The sequence below is a fragment of the Larimichthys crocea genome, chromosome I, assembly GCF_000972845.2.
Source record: "Larimichthys crocea isolate SSNF chromosome I, L_crocea_2.0, whole genome shotgun sequence".
NCBI classification, from domain to species: domain Eukaryota; kingdom Metazoa; phylum Chordata; class Actinopteri; family Sciaenidae; genus Larimichthys; species Larimichthys crocea.
The window spans coordinates 1,507,048-1,527,703 of NC_040011.1; the positions used below are offsets into that span (position 1 = coordinate 1,507,048).

The window sequence follows — 20,656 nt, forward strand, 5'->3', positions numbered from 1 at the left end:
ATATGTACAACACTGCCACCATCTTGTGTGTGTGTATTATAGAAGATATGCTATGACATGAATGTAGCTCACACACAATCACTGGCCCAGATGTGCTCAGGGATAAAGTAAGGCACTCAGTCTTGTGGTATTTGCTTAGAGATTTAGAAGTAAATTTCTATAATACAAGCAGAGGAAGGGACTCAAAAACAATTTACGCGTGATGACTTTTTAAAATGGTGATTCTTGCTCCATGATCTACTGTAAACGAACATTCTAGTAGATCATTCAGGTAAAGCACTCTATTCTGCCTGTGGTTTCTCAGTTTGGTAAAGTTGTGGAATATACTGTACACTTATGTATTTGATTTATGGCAGGATGTTTAATGCATAGTGTATTATAGAGTTCAGAGTAAATGTAAAAACGTTTCATCTTGGTGTGGTTATGTGCAGTGGTTAAACGTTCGACGTAATGAGGAGATGAAGGCTGAAATGGGAGACATCTGTCAAATGACTCAACGTACAGTATATTTACCATGGAGCTCCACTCTACTGTGCTGCTATGTAAATGATTCCCTGACCCATGATTAATACTATAGTAAAGTCGAGGAACTTACATCCCCTGAAACAACAACCGGTTCTCTGAAAACCGCTACTGCAGCACCCTATAATTATCAAAACATAACATGCACCCGTCAATTTGGCCTCTCCATCCATATACTGTGAACCAATTAGAGATGCTGGAGATGTCATCTGGATGGGGCTGCCATATTTTCCCCATAAGTCAATGCTCAAAGATCCAGCACAGTTATATATGACCTCAAGTTGCAATCGTTTCCCAGTCTGCATGTTGAAATTTATAGTCAGTTGCCAGTTACAGGAGATGGATGGTTGCAAATGTGAGGGCTCTGCAAAGGCTGTAGTGAATCTCCCAAGATCTCTTTTTGTAGGTGCAACAATATGGCATGAAGGAAAATAGGACAGGACTGTAACACTTTCTTTTCTGGATCACATCTATTTTCCATGTAGTATAGGTGATGACGTTTCAGACTGAATATGTTTTTCTGAGTTTGTTTGCTGGACTACTTTGACATTTTCATATGTAGTAGCTTTTCATCTTCATCTGTCACAGTTGGGGGAAGAAAAGCTTACCTGTTTGTTGTTGTTTTTTGTTCATTAGCATTCTACATAAGTCACAGCTAGTATGTGCTTGCAGCAAGATGTGACCCATGCTTTTAGAGTAGGGCATGGTAGCAGAACATTCAAACCACTTACATTAGAATAGATACAACAGCATAAAAATGTCACAATATCCCTTGATTGTTTTGTGGATCGTAATTAAAATGTCAGTCTTCCTTTAAAGGTAAGTTGACATAAATATACTTGAAGGTAGTTCATATTCAGTTAACAACAGTGCAGTCTAGGAATAGTTTGCAGTGATGGGAAATGACAGAGATATATGGAAACTGCACGACCACAGTTGTTGCTGCCATGGGCTAAAGTGCTGGTGGTTGAGATTTGAGACAGAGCCAGAGGGTTTTTAGGCCCTTGGGAATAGGCAAGTGTGACAGTTGGAATTTATGCTCAATATTCTGCAAAACATGCAGAAAGAAAGCATGTGAGCAAAAATCCAAACTTAAATCTAAAGGGGGATGAAATCCTTACATCACCAAAAATCAATGAAGATTCGTGATGTGATGTAATTTTATGGACTCGCTGTATACAAAATGAATGGAGGATGCAAAAAGAATACCTTAAACCTATTGGGGAATAAGCCTCTTGCTGAGAGTTTGATGAAAAGATCAATTCCACTTTCCTGTCTGTATGCTGAATTTGTATCTACAGCCACCAGCCAGTTAGCCTGGAAACAGAAGTCCAAAGGTCACACAATCCGTCTACCCATAGCTCGTTTGTCTTAATCTCTTTTTACAAGGGGTTATTTGTGGTACGATTGCTTGGCCTTGCATAGTGACTTTCCGGAGTCTTGTCTTCGCTTTAAGGCTTCCAGAAAACCAGCAGAGACTTGAGAAGTTAATTAGTTCTTAGTGAGCTGTAGAGGTGTAAGTAAACAGATTTTGTTACTTTTGGACAGAGCTATGCTAGCCAGCTTCCCCTACGTTTCCAGCCTTTATTAAGCCATCCATTTAAATGAACTAACTGAATACCAAACTAAATATAACAAGGAGGGTCATGAGGATCATGACAGACTGAGGGGGTGGAACAAACTCTTACAATCTTGGGTCCTATTTCTGTAGCTGCACAACGACCAGCAGAAACAACGCTCCAGACAGTTTGGTATTTTCCCGGCCTTGCAATACACTTTGTCTATTTGGTATTTTTGGAGGGTTTCAAATGAGGCAGTACGAAACAAGTTGTTGGTATTTTGGTGGAAATTGGGCCACTGAGAATAGACAACTCATGATTTGTGCAATTTCAGTCTGCTAACCTCATGATCTTCTCTACCAAAGCGAACAAAATACTTGGAGCAATAATACAATAATTATTAAAATGCAAATAAACTAATTTAATGAAATTCTCCACAACCAGTAGATGTGCTTCCATTGGCGTAACACAATTCCCCAAAAAATGTTTAATCTGGTATAGAAGCTTGAATGTTGCTAAAGCAGTTTTGATGTCTCAAATAAGTTAATAATAGTGATTATAGCATTATCTTTTATTCATAGCTGCTTTATCGTATAATATTTCCTTCCAGTTCATTAGATTCTTAAGGCCCACGCCACGGTCACAGGAGGTGATCGCTGCCAGTCTAATCTATGAGACCACTCACACAGGGCACAGTGAATCTCAACAGAGCAGATTGCACCAGACAGGAAATCGGATACAGAATGAACGTAATACACTTCTGCCCCCTTTCAAAATAAAACACAATACGCAGTTCATGTAGCTTATCACAACTTCACATCGACATTACGTCATGACCGTGAGCAGTCAATCAATCAAAGGCTCTCAATATCAACAATGAGAGACTAATTGTTGAAGTGGAACAACACACAATCATTTATGACACAACAGATGCTTTTTATAATCTCCTCCACGTCAGAGAAGCAAAGTCAGCTGTTTTTTGTTGTTGTTTTCTTTATACACAGTTTATCGCAGGGTCTTGCGTACGTCCAGGATTCAGGATTCTCGTGTGAACAGGCGCCCAGTGTGATTTGACGCCGGGCAGAGGACAGAGCTAAACTGTGGCGCAGCCGTTCCACGGCGCTTACATCCCCTGTGTGAGTCCCCAGTTACAGTCATCTGAAGGCAAGGTTTACACGCAACGCCATTTTGTGCATATATCCACTGTATTTTTTTTGGTTTAATCATATGCAAATGACCTCAGGCTACTAGAGAATAACCATACACCCCAGCTAGAAATCTGCGTGAAATGTGATTGGCACACCTGTTCCATAGCGATGGGACCAGTGATATGACTGACAGTGCATCTGTTAATCTGTTCACGCCTTCTGATTTATTTTCTCTTCTCCCAGCTCCCAGCTCCTGCACCTACATGAACTAAAATAGTAGATAATGAAACACCCACACTGTCTGTACACCCAGGACTTACTGCTTTGCACTTGTTGTTGCACTTACACAAGCTTTTGTCTTAATGGATTTCACAAAACTATTATGCATACATACAGAACTGCTACTGTATATGCAATTAAAGTTAATTTGTATAAGGGATAAGGGAACCAGATGAGAGAAAAAAATGATGCACCATCCACATTGTTGACAAAGAAATGTCAGGGGCACATCATTCATCAGTGAAGCATTCTTTTCTCAAATTATGTGTTTGGAGGTGTAGGAGGCTCCATCCTTTCAGCTATTCAGGATATGCAGAGGAAAGGTCAAACCTGCAGTTTATTAGAGGTTAGTCCTGCGATTTCATCAAATCAGTCCTTGTAGGAGGAGGTGTTTGAGCTGAGTGTGTTGTGCTTGTGGTGGAGATGATTCATGTGTAGAGGAGGCAGAAAGAAACTGTCCTTGTGCCTCAGCCAGTGCCTGTGTCAAGCTGCAGAAGCATAAAAAATAAACTCATGAGAGTCTATGGTTTTTGTTATTGGGTAACATCTGTGGTGCTTAGCAACTGCTGGTGTAATGTCTGCACTACCTTGTGAAACAGCGAGTTTCTATTCAGACAGCTCTTTTTTTTGTCTTCAGCCCACAGTGGCTGTAACCATTTATGCTAATTACTTAGGTTTTTTTTTTTTTTTACGAAAGTTGGTTGCAGATTAAGAGTTTGTTTTTCCTATGAGATAAAATAACTTAAAATTTAGTTTATTGCATTATGTAGAGACACTGAGGCTGCATTGGTTGGGCATGTGGGTGATGGGTGGAAGCGTCAAGTGCTGGATTGTAGTTGCATACATCAACACAAACACGGTCACGCATACACAAACACACTAAGAGCCTGACCAACTGCCCATGCTGTGTCACATCTTATGCCAGTGGAGTGAGGTTTCCTCTGCAAAGAAACACTGCACCGATGAAGGAAGTCAGTCTGTTTAATATTATAAAAACCACACTGGGAGCCGGCTGGTTTATGCAGTAGCATCTGGCGTCACTGCAGATGCCTGCCAGGGCGCACATTAGATCAGAATAATTGGCCAGGACAGCAGCGTGAGATGGACAAATGAGAACCTCCTCCTGGGTGACCTGATGGCCGAGGGGGAGAATGAACAACACTGCTTGATGTCTGATAAGGAACTTGTGAAATAAAAAAAAACAACAAAAAAACATAGATAAGCCTCTCTTAGGTCTTATATGTCTATTTTAGGTCTTATCTATTTTAAGGTAATATTATATGACAAAAATAACAGTAAGTCACAAGCACAAAATACTAAAATTCTGCATGGTAACAAATATGGCATAGGATGTTCTCTAAAACATTTTCTTGCATAATGCAGCACCATCTTTTAAACACACACTTGACACACATGAAAAATGGGTGGGTTTAAACAAAAGGTGCTATCTTCTACATTGTGTATCGGATCAAGATGTAAATACCTGGAAATAAAAGCTGAAATGTTGATCTTTTATCTCATATTCATCTTTTGATGTTTTCAGTCTAGAGCAAAATCAAGGAATTTGCCTCACTGTTCTAATACTTTTGGAGGAGACTGTATGTATTGTATGACTTGTAGTTGTATGGAATAAAGTTGAAAATAAATAAATAAACAAAAATGATGATCACAAAAAATATTGTGTGCCCTTCTTCAAAAGATTAGATAAGGTTGTTAATGCTTTCATTTTATTTAGATTTCACTTGGGCACACGCAAAAGACTTAACTGTGATTTTGTTGACTGCTGTTCTTTTTTTTAAGATTATCATTATTTTGGCCAATGGCATCTTTAAACGTATCCAGCATTGGGTATCTTTACTTTGGATCTCTGGTACATGCATCACTTTGTGAGTGGTTTAGCTGTTGTTTATTATTGGTTGAAATTATCTTCTATCTTTGTTCTCTATTGAGTTGTGACACTGTTTACCAGTACTAATTACTGTACCTCCATTCAGAAATGGAAGAATTTATTTTTGATGTTCAATACAATGAAATACATTTATTGCAAAAGTAGAGATAAATAACTTTGGCATACAGAAAATGAAAAACATCCATGACACAATCAAAATGCAAAATTACTAACAATAAAAACTGGCGGCTAATGTTAATGTACAGTGACACATGTAGCAAACAAGACATTTTGGACCTAAATTTCCCTTTCATTAAACAAATAAATATTTAATATGAACAATCTCAAATGTAGCATGAATTGCTTGACGCTAGGCATTCCTTAAGCAAGCAGATTTGACATTGCTGAGATGGGTCAAATGAAGAACTGATTCAACATTTATCCTTACCTTGAGAATCTTTGGTAGAAAAAGCATGATAGTACAGAAAAGAAATGGAAAAGACATATGTACACATAATACAGTCTTATTAGCAAGGCATTCCAGCGATGCTGTGTTTTACCACAGATTAAATCTGTGGTAAAACAAGAGAAGAGGAAAGGAAAACTGCTCATGAAAAAGCACCTTTCTTTGCCTTGAAGGTAATAATAGAGGTGTAGGGGGGAGTAAGGCAGCTGGAGCCAGTTCATGTATAGACATAAACGGTACTTGAACAAAGAAGCTCCCATTTTCCATGACAGTATCAGCCCACTCTGGTTGAACTTTAAAAAAGACCTCAAGAAGAAGAGGAAAAAATGCCTCAATGTTCTTATCTCTGAGGAGCAGAAGAAGATAGTCTTCAGAGCACATAAGTAATAGTCCAGAAGCGCTCCAGTGTCTTTTTGTCTCTGTAAAATGCACTCCGAGCACACTATTGGTATTCCACAGCAGTCAAATCCATTCAAGAGATTTATTAGATTTCAGTCGGTTCCACTCAATCCAATTAGCGAAAGGACAACAGGATAAAGGGAGAATCTTGTTAGCTTCCAGTGGAAGTGGATGAGATACAGAACATTGCAACAGCGACAGAGGTTCATTTCTAACATCCTGCGTAATTCCAGTGGCAGCTATTAAACATGTCAGAGGTCAGTCCCAGTCATCTTTGCACACACAGGCACACTCCTCATGGTGCTCCAAGGGCACATCAGTCATGGACTTCTGCAGGCCTCTGCCACCGCTTCGGTGTTTCAACAGTAGAACCTGGCAAAAAAAAGAGGACGCTTCAGTTAACAACTGGGCATCAAATACTTTCTGTAAAGCACACTAAGTCAGTACTGTAGGTTATTCAGAGACTGGTTTGTGTACCAATGCATTCATGAAGACACACAAATGGTTTTTTACCATTTTTCAAGGTTTTAAAAGGACAAAATTGGCTTTTCTGACCCATTTCACAGATTTTTGATAATTTCAGTGACTTAATCTCAACAAGTGATTTGCATTACATTTCACACAAAGTATGAAACTGACAAGAAAATAAATATATTATATATTTTGAACAGCTTTGTTGAGGATTGCTTTTCTTCGGGCCTTACTAGTACAGGAGGTAGATTTCATGGAATCTCCAAATCGAAGCATGAGCACAATGTGCTCAACAAATGTATGTCAATCACTGTACTGTAAAGTGGTTGAGTAAAGACTGAACTACCGAAACTGCAGGATCACAGAATATGCGCACTAAATGTTTCCGGTAATTTCACAACTTCACCTCTGAAATGTTTTAATTCTGAACTGATATACCTGTAGAGACGTTAACGCAAGAAGTAGAAGGGAAGGAAAATACCGCGTGAAACACAAGGTCAATGGCAGTCTCACTACAAAATTATTGTTACATGTTCATTGTATTTCATGATCAGCTTGATATTTACCTCATGGTACTTCTTTGTGACCCTGACGGGAACACACTGGCAGTCATAGCAGCGGTGAGAGCAGCAGGTACAGTTCCCACCACAGCGTTTCACTAGGAGGCAGCTCGGCCAGAAAATGGCATCTGTTCTCTTGAGCTCCTCACGCAAGGACACAGAAAAGTTGCGTGGAGTGCAACTGTACAATCGAACTTCTTCCCTCAACAGATTGAGATCGGCCCCTCCTCCAAGACACAGAGAAGACATCTTCATAACACATTTTGTCAAAAAAAACCAAAACAAATTCTCACAAACACAAATCGAGCACTAGACTGCTGAATCTATCTTTTAAATTACAGTAATTTGTAAAATAAATATATCCTACCTTTGGCTTTCTTATTATGGATGAAGGATTTCCCCAGCACATGCCATGTAGGTTTGTACAACTCTTCCATATCCACCTGCCATCGCTCTGGTTCCAGGTACTTCATGACCTCCTCCACAGTGGTCAGTCCTGCCACAGCCTCTGACAACTCCTCAATACCCTGCTGGGATGGAGGAAGAACCACAGGGACTTCTGGCTCGGATACACTCTGTAGGGAAACCAGCAGATCCAATGGAGAGAGATGGAAAATAAAACAATAAATACTGTAAATCAAATGTATCTATGAAATTACAAAAGAAAAGTGAATTCAATCTTAGGGTGCTACAATGGACCTGTACGTTTAAAAAAAGTGTCTTTCTCCTTCAAAGTAATGTAATGCTCATGTGATCACCATATATCCTATACTCCATATCAAAAAAAGCCTCATTGCACAAGCTGCCTTACTTTCTATGTCATTTAAGAGCTTGTAAGCTTGCTCTAGGTTCCGTACAGTATATAAAAATGAATGTAACTTTGTAAGCAGTGGCAAATGTGTTTTATTTCTATAATGTGAAACACTGTTAAGGCATAAAAAGAAGGGGGGGGGGGTTGACTGGGTAATGGTACATTTTATGTCATAGTAAAAAAAGTGGGTTTAAATTGGGTTCAGGCTCATTAAATGCTACAGTGGTTTGGACTTGAGTTGAGTTAAATAGAAATGACGATGCAAGCCAGCTGTGGCCCAATTTAAACTCTATGTGTTAGACCTGGTAATGTGTGGAAGAGTTGAAAATGAAGGTTTTGCTCAGCATTCCCACACTGGTCATCTCTGGATAAACACTTTGCCACCTCATTCTGAGAACTGATTGGGAATATCATTACCCAAGAATATACACATATATATGTAGAAATTGAACAAAAATATAAATGCAACAACTTTTTCTCCTGTATTTCATGAGCTGACTTGCACACAAAAGGTTTCTTTCGCTCAAATTGTGTTCCAAAATGTGTTGAAATCTGTTAGTCAGCACTTTGCTGACTTCTTTGGTATATTAAAAAAAAGATAAACCATCCACCTGGCATGGCATATCAAAATGCGTATTATAAAGAATGTATGACACAGGTATGCCTTAGACTGTAGAAGTAAAAAGCCACTCTAAAATGTGCAGTTTTATCCCAAAAAGAAAGACAAAAAACAAACACAAACATTTTGAAGGTCTAAACTTTGGCTATTTCACACAGAAAGCAGGCAAAGTCTTGACCCACCCCACTCTGCACACCATTCACATATTTTCCATCATTCATCTGGTCTTGTTGATGGATTTATTTGCTCTGTTCCAATGCCACCATTTTAAGTCATGTATAATTTTTCCTGCTTTTCTTCCAGTTGTGCTTCCTGTAGTCTCAATTTATATATGTGTGTTTTCCATTAATGAGGTTTATTTAACGATATTACACTGGCCCTTTGTCAGACACACCACTTACCCAAGGTCCTCTTAAAAGCTTTTTTATTTGCTATTAACAGTAGTTTAACAGTAATATTTGTTGATTCCCATTAGACTTTCTTCAGAGAAAAAGAACCATATAACTTGTAAGAACATTGTGTAGCACTTCAAAACATGGTTATTTTCTTACATTAAAAAAAAAAAAACGACCTGAGCGATTTACATCAAGTCCACATTCACACTTTGGGCCAATAAAGAACCAAATCCATCTTTTTCAGGATAATCCCCTCCATGTCAATGGATTGGTGAATGTGTGGTGTATTGGTAACACTTTCTATGAAGACCACATCTGTAGTCATATTAGCATTCATAGTGAATTATAATTGACTACACTCAAAGCATAATCCTTTCTGATGTAATACATCAACAGTCATAAAACATTACAGATGTGACCTATAATTAACTATAATTTTAAGTGTCTGGTGTATGGTGTATCATCATGACAACCTATACTCACCTATACACACACCTCAACAATCAACTGTACTAAGAACTTCGATGCAGTGTTTTTAAGTTATCATTATATGCGTTAAGTAAAGTGAGGTAAATATTGATGCATTTTATGATAATTCATATTTCATTCAAATGTTTCAGCATGGGTGCACATAGGCCTGAAATACACACACATGCACATACAGGAACTTTAGACACACATTCACATACACATAGTCACATTCATGCAGTTGAGGGTTTGGTGCCTTGCTCAAGGCCACCATGACAGTGCCAAGGATGTGAACTGGCACCTCTACAGCTAATAGACCACTCTCTGTACTATGGCCCGTGCTGAATGTGTTTCAGCTACTATGGTACTGACTGATCCACTGTCACCCATTTATAATTGCAGCCAACACTGTGGGAAACTTTAGTGTGTACCTGCCTCAGCTTAAGCCTGTTATCTGACATACAACTAAAAGTGTTCCTTGCACTGAAGTTGACTGGAAAAAATGAATGAATGGCATCATTTTTTTTATTGTCAAATGCAATCACATCTCTGTCTCCTCTTCTGCCCATTTTGCATTACAACATTTGTCCCTTTAGCTCCGGCAGGCAGCAGTACTATTTGTTTCAAGCTCGCAACCCTCCAGGCTACAGCGTGCAGTCACAGAGAAGATTGATACCTAAGGTGTTGGTGTTCCCACGAGAGAAGAGGCTAATCTGTTAAACCTTTCAGTCCTGTGACGCTACGTTTGTCCAACATGTCAGCTTGCTGGTCGCTCTAATCTTATGTGACTGACAGGTAGAAGGCAACATTGTGACAGTTAGAAAAAAATGCAGCTTGTGGAGCATCTGGCAGCTGGGCCTTTAAGCTTTAGGAGAAGCAGAAATGGTTGAAAAGAAAAAAAAAACATGATTCCAGGAATCCTGTATCTTTCTTTTGATGACTTATGGCAGTGAATTAGGAAGAAACTCAGTGAAAAATTAGGATTTGGAAGAGGAAACATTTTCCATGGCACTAATATTGCTATCATTCATGGTTTGATTCTTATTTACTACTTGTGCTAAAAGTGTTAGTGTGAAACCATCTGGACAAGTGGTTATTTTACAACCACCGTTAGAGCCAACACAGACATATGGAAAAAGCCATTTTTCACCTTGACTACACACAAGACAAGTGATTATTAGTAAAGCAGATAAGAAAGTGTATTGTATTGTATTGGCATCTTTTCACTGAGTAACAGATGTAATAAAGGAAACACCAAGAAGACGTATAAGCTCATGCAATGCACTCGAAATCCAAGTCCCTCTTGGTGTTGACTTTAACATAAGATGCCAGTGGTTTGACATGGCTATACCACAGGCTACAAAAATACAGCTGATGCACAGCTGTGCTCATGCCACGGATTTGACTCATTCTAATGGGTCTGCTGAACATATCTTTGGTTCATTTGGCACCTACTGAGATAAACAGACACAAATGTGAAAGGAATATTTGTGGAGAAAGAATTAGTCATATAACATCAGAGAAATATAAGTAAGAGTAAACTGAACCGTCTCTGAGCTGTATTTCCAGACAACACAGAAAAGCCGTGATTCTTATTATTTAAGCCTTGGCAGTGGCTAACAGCACGGACTGGAAGCCATTAACAGCTTGTGAATGTCGACGGCGCAACACTCCCCCAATTAGCGGCACTCTGCAAGCTCAGCTTTAGACAGAGAAGCCAAGCAATACTTCAGAGACACATCAAGACAGTGTGAATAAAGCTATAAGTAGTAGATGAGAGCTCCCATTTAAAAATTTCCCCAACAAAGTGCTTCAAATGGGACCACCGACTTCTCACTGGCATAAATTCAGAGCAGTTTCTACGTGTCAAGTTTCACATATAAAGGCTTCATGCATGAACACATGCACAAGTTGACAAAAAAAACAAAAAAAACTGCGAACTACAAGAGAAGAAGACTGCTTTTGAATTATGTTCAGCGAAACGACTAGTGATTTATGGCAAAATAATTCTAGACATATGATTTCACATGTTTAGATCCATGATGGATGATTTTTGTTTTAGTAAACAGAAGAAAACTGTTTTTAATTAACATAACTCAAAAGCTCTTCATTTGTTGCCATGTGTGTGTTAATGAGGGTGAGGCTGAGTGAGCGCAATGACATTTGACAAAGCCTTGGAATAGACAGAATGCTGAGATAACATGTCGAGATGACAGATGGACCTTTGCCACGGAGGCATTGGGTCAGTCCAGGTCCTGTTGCAGGTATTTACTTTTGGCTGGGTGACATACATGCGTATGTGCAACACTGTTTATTTCCTAATATTTCCCGTGAAAAGAATATCCTGAATTCAACAGTCCCCTACATAAACAATGGCCATGACACTGCATCAGTGTTACCACAGGCTTTTTGTATGTAAGAAGGCTTGTAGTATATAACTGAGCAATGTGAGGTGATGTAGATTTAGAGACCTAATTTAAAAAAAACTTCTGGTGATTTTGAACAATCTAGTTCTAAACTAGAACTTTTTTTTTCAATTCAGCTCTAAGTAGATCTTGACTTATAATCCGGTATCTCTTTCATCCCTACACTGCACCTGCACACCTTTTTCCACATCACATAACTTTGTGCCAGGTACAAGTCACACACCACCAACTATTTCACTGATTTTGGTGAAACTGGATCATATTTTATCGAGAAAATGGTTTCTGGTCTCAGTGATGTACAATGTTTCCCAATGGATAGTGGAGGAAACTGTTGTGAACTATAGCAGGCTGACTGACAGACTGTGAGTTTTGGGCACAGGGGAAGTGTTAGTGTTTGTACCACAGGTGTTTTGGACCACTGGAGGTTTTCAAGCCTGGGGTGAGGGGGAATGCTGATGGGGAGCTGAGTGGGTCTTGTTCCAGAACCATAGCTGGTCGAGCGGGCAATGTCGTGCTGGGCTTTTTGCTGTTGGACTTGTAAGTAATATAAACTGGCTATGTTAGCAAAGTTGTGAAGTCGCTAGTTTGTGACCACAAGTAATATAATCAAAACAAACGCACACGTTCAGCTGTCCATATTTACAACAGTGGTATTACACTCTGAATGAAACTGGGTGTGCAAAAACATCGACACAATGTTGCTTTAACATTTGGGAATTTAGACTAATAAACTCAAACCTCAATTAAACAAGCAGACCAAGACAGGCTGAACGTAGAAATTAGAGACCCATTGGAGCTAATCTGCTGTTCCAATACTGTGAACATAATAATACAAGCAGATGCATAATATACTCAGGCAGCAGGACGGTATTTAACAAGATTCCAATTGTGTTTAGCAAAGAGCACTTTCATTTCAAACCTAGATAACCAGAGACAGAAATGTAAATACAAAACTCTCTTGACCCCCCCTACCCCTCAAGGAAAACCTTGTTTCCAAGCTGTGATTACCTCATTTCCAGCTCTCTTTGTTCTCACACAGCACAACCACATGATCTTATTTCTGGTGACTAAAATGACAGGTTCAGCTAACTATGTTGAGATGAAAATTCTGAAATAGCATCTTGGGAGAGCTCTGGAAAACAATATCTTCTCTTTTACATGGAGTTGCAAACCACTTCCTTGCACAAGAGAGCTTTGAGTAAGCAGCAAGGGCTGTTGTGCGTGAATAAAGTGCTTTTTTCTCTCACTCTACGCCATACACTGCAATTGAGGTTGGTGTAAAAACAGACCTCAGTTTCATCATGCCAACGGTAAGCCTCCTGCATGACTTTCGTTACTATCTGCTTTGACTAGGATTTTATTCCTTGCTTCTTCTGTCCTATCTCCATCTATTCAAGTCCAATCCATTAAAATAAACAAAGCTGATAAAGTGATCTTCACGCCTAGGTAGTAGTGGGGTTTAATTCTGCATTGAGACCTCACAGAGGTAATGATGTATGTTTTGTTTGCTCATTCAATCCACCACTCAACACACCTCAAGCTCCATTGATCAGATTCCCTCTCTCTTATGTTTTAACAACCTCTTTGCCTCGGCTCTTTCACTTTTCCTAAAATCTCTTCCTGTGAATTACAGACTGGGCCCTTTTTTTCCCTCTTCCATTCCATGGAAGTGGTGGGGAGGGATTATTGCTTGTTTAAATATAAACTAAAGTGCCGGCCCCTGCGTGGCACGGGGTTCCAGTAGCTTCTGGTTGACCACAGAGGAAACAGAGTGCTGCTGTTCTAGCATGCTCCTCCTCTGTCAGAGGAAAGTTCAAAGGGAAGCCAGACTGAATTAGTAGAGGCCAAAGCTTCCTTTCCCCCCCTCATGGTTTCCACACCATCTAGATTTGGAATATGAAAGACAAACTTGGTCCCTTGTTCCATCATATAGTTAGTGGCAGACGTCTCAACACCACAGCAGTCACAATGGTTTCATTTTCCTGCAAAATGATGATATTTGACAGTTTTGTAGGGTGTTTTTACTTTTACTTTCATAAAAGTATTTCCTAAAGTGTAATATTACATTGTAGCATACAGCATAGCTATTGATTAGTATGGGTGTGCACTGAACCTCAATAATGACTTTTTTATTTATTTTTACAGGGCTGCTTATGTAACATTGAACTTGATCTTAAATTGCTTTTGTAGAAAAACAAACTAAACTAAAATTCTTAAAGTACATCTTTAGAAAAATTTGGTTTGGCCAAACAATAAAGAAAACAATGTGAACTGTTCGATAAAAACAGTCCAATGTCCAAAAATCAATTTATTCAGGAAGCTTGCTTACTTAAATCTAAAATTGGAACTGTAATGGGACACATTGAGCATCTAAAATGAAAATCTATGTTTACACAGTCATCAGTGAACCATTTAATATTTTATATGGATTTGCGTGGATTGTGAGCAAAAGTCGATTTTCGAGCCTCAACTCTCCTGTTTCTGTCCACCTCAGTTGGCAAACTATCAATAACAGGACCGTCCTACATGTTTCCACAGAGCACATTGGTCTAATTAAAGTTATTTTACTATTTTAGATTGAAATCAGCATAATCCAGGTTAATGGCCTCCTGACACTGATGTGCTTCATCAGTCTGACTTGGTTTAGGACGATCACAGAGCTTGTTGTCTGTCCTTGAATGAAAACTCAAAATGTTATTTATCCAAATCTATCCTCCTTCTATCTATCCTCCATACATTATGTAACAAAACATATAGCACTCTAAATGCTGATTGTAAATGTGAACAAATATGCACATTCCATACATAGAAAAGAAGTCATCAAAACGAAAAGTGACGTTTGTTTTTCATGTATGTTTGCAATTTATCAACCAATATTGTCATTCTGTATTCTGACATAATGCGATTTTATTATTCTTATTCTGTTCTGTCTGTTCTCTAAATATGAAATGCATTACATGTCTCCCCATCCCAGAGGAGACATTCATCCTCTGTTGCTCTTATTGAGTCTTTTTTCATTCTTTATTTTTTCTTTATGGTAAATAGCTTTTGGGGGGAATGTTTCATCATCCAAATTGTAGTTGTAAGTATAGATGATGTTGTATAGTGTGCAAACTGCAAAATTGCAAAAAAGCTGGACTAAAATAGACTTGACTTTACTTGGCTTGACTGAAACTCAGGTACAATATTAACACTCATATAGAGACGTTTAAAAGGATACCCAGCCCTAGTGAATTAGATACAATAATTAATGTCTAAAATGTCCACAAAACAATATCAAGGATTGTATAGTGCCTTATGATGACTTTAATATAGCACAGACTGTCGCTCAAATGAGTAGAAAGCGATCATTAGATGGCACTTCCCTCCACTTCAGGGATTTTGGTGTCTTATTGGATTAATCCATCTCCATAAAGCAAGACCTTGCTCACGGCTGTAACATCACAAACTACTGCAGTCAATTGATGGTAAATAGACAGTAAAATTTGAAAATGATCATTACTGAAGATTGAGTGAGCAACTTTCTTCTCAATAACTTAGTGATCTGCAATAATTCAACACAATGTATTGTCTCTACCACAGGGAATTTCTGTATTTTGAGAAACGTAGCTTTGATACTCATGGTATGTCAATGAATGCTGTGTCAGGTTGTGCGGCTATCAGCAATGTTGTTTTGAGTTTTAGGGGTGAAATAAGAATGCAATAGTGAGGAGAAAGATGAATATAAAAATATAAAGGTTACAGGGAGAATACAAAGTGTCTATTTGTACTTGTCAGATTTCACAGTGCTGCAGGCCATTAGGGATTAATGAGGAGTAGAGCTGTTTACTTAAAGCAAGTGAACTGAACTTAAACATGACAGGTTAAAACATGGCAGTTGTCTCTTCAGTTTATCTCTGGCTTTTGTCAGTGAAAGGAGCGGGGACGAAGGGATTCTCTCATTGTGTGTGGTCTAAAGATCAGGACAAAGAAAAAAAAACAAGTGAAAGAGAATGAGGAATGGGAAGAGAATGGAGCAAGACAAAGATGGCAGGCACAGTCTTTTAGCATTTTTTTATTGTAGTTATGTAAGTAGTCGTTGGAGTCAGATGGAGACAAAGTTGATCTTGTATATCAAGTTTGTTTAGCTGCTTCATCACCTCTGAATTGTTTACATTTTCAGATTGTTCAGAAATTCAACTTAATCTTAATCATAGATGGTTCCCTTGGTAGACCAATCACAGCTTTGTATGTAGGAATAAGCATGGGGGTGTCTTCTTTCTAATGCGCCAGCTAATATGGACGTGATTGCTACAGTTGTACAAGTTGTAATCTAATGAACAACTTTTGAACTGCCATATATACTTCAGCATTGGTGTCTACTACATAACCCAGGCCTTATTGGCGACTGCTTCCCCCAAACAGGAAGAAAAAAAAAGTTATTCTCAGAGAGATCTTTGAACCTATTGGCTATCATCTGATGACGGTTCAGCCAGTGTTTTGGTGGCTTCCAGTCTAGCCAGCGGATATCCGGAAAACATATCTGTGTATAAGACTTCCTGCAGTCTGATTTAGCAACTTGATTTGTGAGAATAATGCGAAAGATACATTTTGACTAATCTCCATGAACAGATATCTACATATGAATGCAGATAACTTTTTTAAAAAAGATAATCAAAAGCTAAATTGTTGTCAGATAGCAATGGGTTCTGGTGTTCTCCCTCTTTTGCTCTGCACATGAACTGTTTACCTGCATAAAACTAAAGCCCGCTCAAACATGACTGGTCAATATCGCTTGGACTACAAACAGAAACATTTCTGATGCCAGGATAGTGCCTTCAGATTCTGCATACATATGCAGATAACTGTTTGTAGAGTCATGAAGCATGACGTTACAGTATAATCTGACAAATATTTGTGCTTTGGCTCCACCGGTTGATATTTAGCTAATGTCTTTTTTTAACATCACAAATGTGAAACAGACCTCAAGAGGACAGTTGCTGCTGGGCCACTGTGTTCTTCACTGGCCTTTAGAAAAACTGGTGATGTACTGAATGAGTTAAAGCTATGCACACGCTGAATTTTATTGGAACGCTTCTGTCAAAAGTCTAAGAAGGTGAATGGAAACAAATGTTAGTGTGGGATGGAAGTAGTGATTATAGTCTGTGCTACAGGCAAAGACAAGCAAAATTGAGAAATAACAAGAAAGAGAAGAAACTGGTCGTGTTTGGTTGCCAGAATATGTTTCAGTTCTATGTATAGAGTACAATAACATGGGTTTCTTTGTGAAGTGGGGTATTGTAAAAACACATAAAAGGGGGTATTACTTTTGAACTTTACTGTATGTGATGATAAAATGCAAGCAGAAAATGAAACAGACAGACACCAGTGTGACAATTTTCCACACAAAAAGCACTTCTATCTCATAATTCCTACTTTCATTTCAAGGGCTTGAATGAATCCCCCTGAGGGTCAGAGGGACCTCTTTGTGAATGTGAAACCACTTATTTTCTCCATCTCAGTCTCAGCAGCACCATCAGTGACATTGAGACACCTCGCCTGTCACTGGATCTATAGATACAGTAGAGGTTCAGAGGCTAGATGGTTTTATATAGAACAGTAAATAGAACATAACAGTTTGATTATTTATAAATGGAAACAATACCAAAGGCAGAAATTGAGAAAATGACAGTGTTTTGAAACCATTTTAAGTGGATGTATTTGGATTTGTTGTGTTATGTTGTGTGTGTATAACTTTTTAGAACTATTCCAGAGTCCATTGCAGAAAATCCCCATTTTAATCATTGAAGGTATTGTTTTTGGCAACTATACCGTTAGGTTGCCAATGTGATTGTACCCACCGCAGTCATTACAGAGGCCATTGTGGACATTTTGTTTTGTTTGTGTGGAAGTGTATGAGCCGTTCTGGCTTGTGTACATATTCATAACTAAAATAAATGTTGGAGCCAGATGTTCCAAAGTGCTTAAACCTAATTTCTCCCCACTGATGTTTAAAACCTCGGGTACACATAAACATAAATGGATGATTGCAAATGAAGACACCATGTTTAAACCAGCAAATTAATTTAATTGTGCTTGCATGGGGAGATGCTGTCATGTGAACTCCCTGAAGTTGGAGATGGAGGCAGAGAAATGCTATGACAGCTAAGCGCTCAGTAACTCTTGACCATCGATATAGTACGCACCACAGGCAGGAGGGAGTAGTGGATGCAGAATCCCGGCTCAGAGGGGAAGTACTCATCAGAGATGAAGCGGATCCTGATCTGATTGCCTTTGGAAGTGTGACTGGCTGGTACCGTCTGTGACCCACACCAGCGACCCAGGATGGTCTTCTCAGTTGGATCCTCTATCTCCACAAAGTCGTACCTGGTAGAGTGAGACAGAAAAAAAGAAGAAATTACTTTAGTTTATGAGACATCATGAAGAATATTGAGCTGTTCCACTGTCTTCAAATTGGCTTTGTTAGTTATACCTGAACCATCTTCTAGCTTTCTTTTAGCTTTCATAATATAGACATAGACCTCTACACATGCATGTAAGTTAACTTTAACTTACATGCATGTGTTAACTGTATTTTTGCTTGTAAGCCTGTCAGCACTATTCATATTCACCATGTCACCTCAGCTGTGCCTCACCCTTCTCAAGGTGAGATTGCTAATATCAATAAAGCTGCCCAGGGAAATAAAAGGTTTAACCTCATTAAAAATAAATAAATAACAGGAATATAAATATCTTTACAGCGGGTTACAATATCTCAGAAGTGACAGGTGAGATCTGTCTGTTATTTACTGCCTGAATTAAACAAATTAAAATGGGCAGCATATTGCCAGTGTATTGGGGACAAATCTCAGGATGGTGGACAGCTGTTCTTACTATTTGGCAGTTGTGGCTGCTGATGCAGCCTTTTGACAGGCCTATTACACTGATGCTTCATGTTGTCATTGATGAAATATCGTTTTTAATTAAACCTTGCGCTCGTTATACTGTATTGTATGTTGACTGTGGGAGAGCTGCAGGCATCTTCACTTGGACTCCAGAACAGATTCTCAGCTGTTTGAAAACTCACTTGGTAAATCTACATGATTGCTGCTTTGTGCTACAAGGTTGGAATATCATTGTGAACAAAATCATATGAATAGCTCTATGAGGTTATTTTGCAAACTGATTCTGCAATAAGGTGCTTTCATTTCTTAATCTTTATTATATTGAGTATTCAGAATCGTATTTCCATTTTTGCTGTCAGCAACTCCCCCTCAATACCCGCAGAAAAGAAACCCATGTAATTGGACTGCAACAGAGTTTAAATTATACAGTATTTTTCTGGATAAACATTACAGTCACTGAAAGCAGCAGAAGCTGTTGGTGGTTGAAAATCATTATATACAAACATTGTATCTAAAAGGATCACATGCACGTTTAAAAAAAATAATATTTAGTTTAAACACGATGGGTTTAAGGACTTTTGAGGGTTTAGTGTCACGAATTTAACCAAACAAAAAGATATTATAAATTTGAACTGAGAAAAGTATAAATAAAAGCACCATTTTGCTTGTTGTGGAGATCAAACTTTGTGACTCTGTAATTACATGACAGTCTCTCTCTCTGCTGGTCACCCTGCCAACCCATAATACCAGTAAACATTATGAAGTGCACAGGCATATGGCCACACTCCAGATTCTTTTAGTGTGCCAAGGCTAACATCGACCAACCTCAGCACTTAAGACACGCAGTTCAGGAGTTCAGACTTTATTATTTATACCTGTGTGTGTTACCAGTGGCTGCACTGCATTGAATACTGCCTTGTTTCACTGACTCTTCACAGTCTGGGATTAATCACTTTGCCATTTGCGTCAACAGGCACGCTAACCTCTCATTCGATCCTGCCAATTCGGTTATTTGGATTTCAAGGACATTGTTTACATTTTGCACAGGCTTGACAGATTCAGCTCAAGCTGGTTTCAATAAAACAACATGGAGGGACATGAGCGAGACTAAAAATGGATTTTCTGTGATGTTAAATAAACTGACGGGGAGGGGGGTCGATAAATTTACTGACTCTGCTGCCTTTGATTTGAAAAGTTAAACAGGAAGTTTGTAATTTGCACAAACAAACACATTGGGGAAAGGTATAACTGAAACTTTACATTCACAGTTTAAATGATAGACAACTGCATGAACTATAGAACACTTATTCATATAGGTGCAAACCAGACTGGCGTGAAATGATTTTTCGAAAAAGGTTAAAATATCAGCTTAGCTTTGTGCCTTTTCTATAGAGGTCAGTGAGGAGAGAAGCTTTCCTCCCTAAAAAATCAGCTCCCAGACAGCTTCCTGAGAGCTTTGACAGATGGCTCATCAATAATGCAGGACGCCCTGATCATTACACATCGCCATGTGTTCAGAATCACCATGTCGAACAGCGGTTTCTCAGATTTACAAATGCACTGACATACATACCAAACTGCATGTACAGTCACAGTGAACAGGCTCAGAACAACAAAGGAATCTTATATACTAACAGACGTGCTAACACCTTCCTGCACGCTGCAAAGAAACTGTGTTGAACAAAGCTTTCTCCTGCATATTGTTTTTCCTTGTACATTATTAATAGATACAATATACACTGCTGATATGATGCAGATTAG

General features: G+C 38.7%; 1 protein-coding gene across 1 annotated transcript in view; it reads right to left on the reverse strand.

Moving 5' to 3' along the window:
- Window positions 1–5,560: 5,560 nt before the first annotated feature.
- pdgfc (platelet derived growth factor c) overlaps window positions 5,561–20,656 on the reverse strand; it is a 55,564-nt gene continuing 40,468 nt past the window's right edge. Inside the window, exons 4-7 of the mRNA XM_019267337.2 lie at window positions 18,197–18,377; window positions 7,660–7,867; window positions 7,299–7,519; window positions 5,561–6,633 (exon numbers count right to left, since the gene is read on the reverse strand). Coding sequence (XP_019122882.1) covers window positions 6,520–6,633; window positions 7,299–7,519; window positions 7,660–7,867; window positions 18,197–18,377 — 724 coding nt within the window. The 3' untranslated portion in view covers window positions 5,561–6,519. The remainder of the gene's footprint in view (window positions 6,634–7,298; window positions 7,520–7,659; window positions 7,868–18,196; window positions 18,378–20,656) is intronic.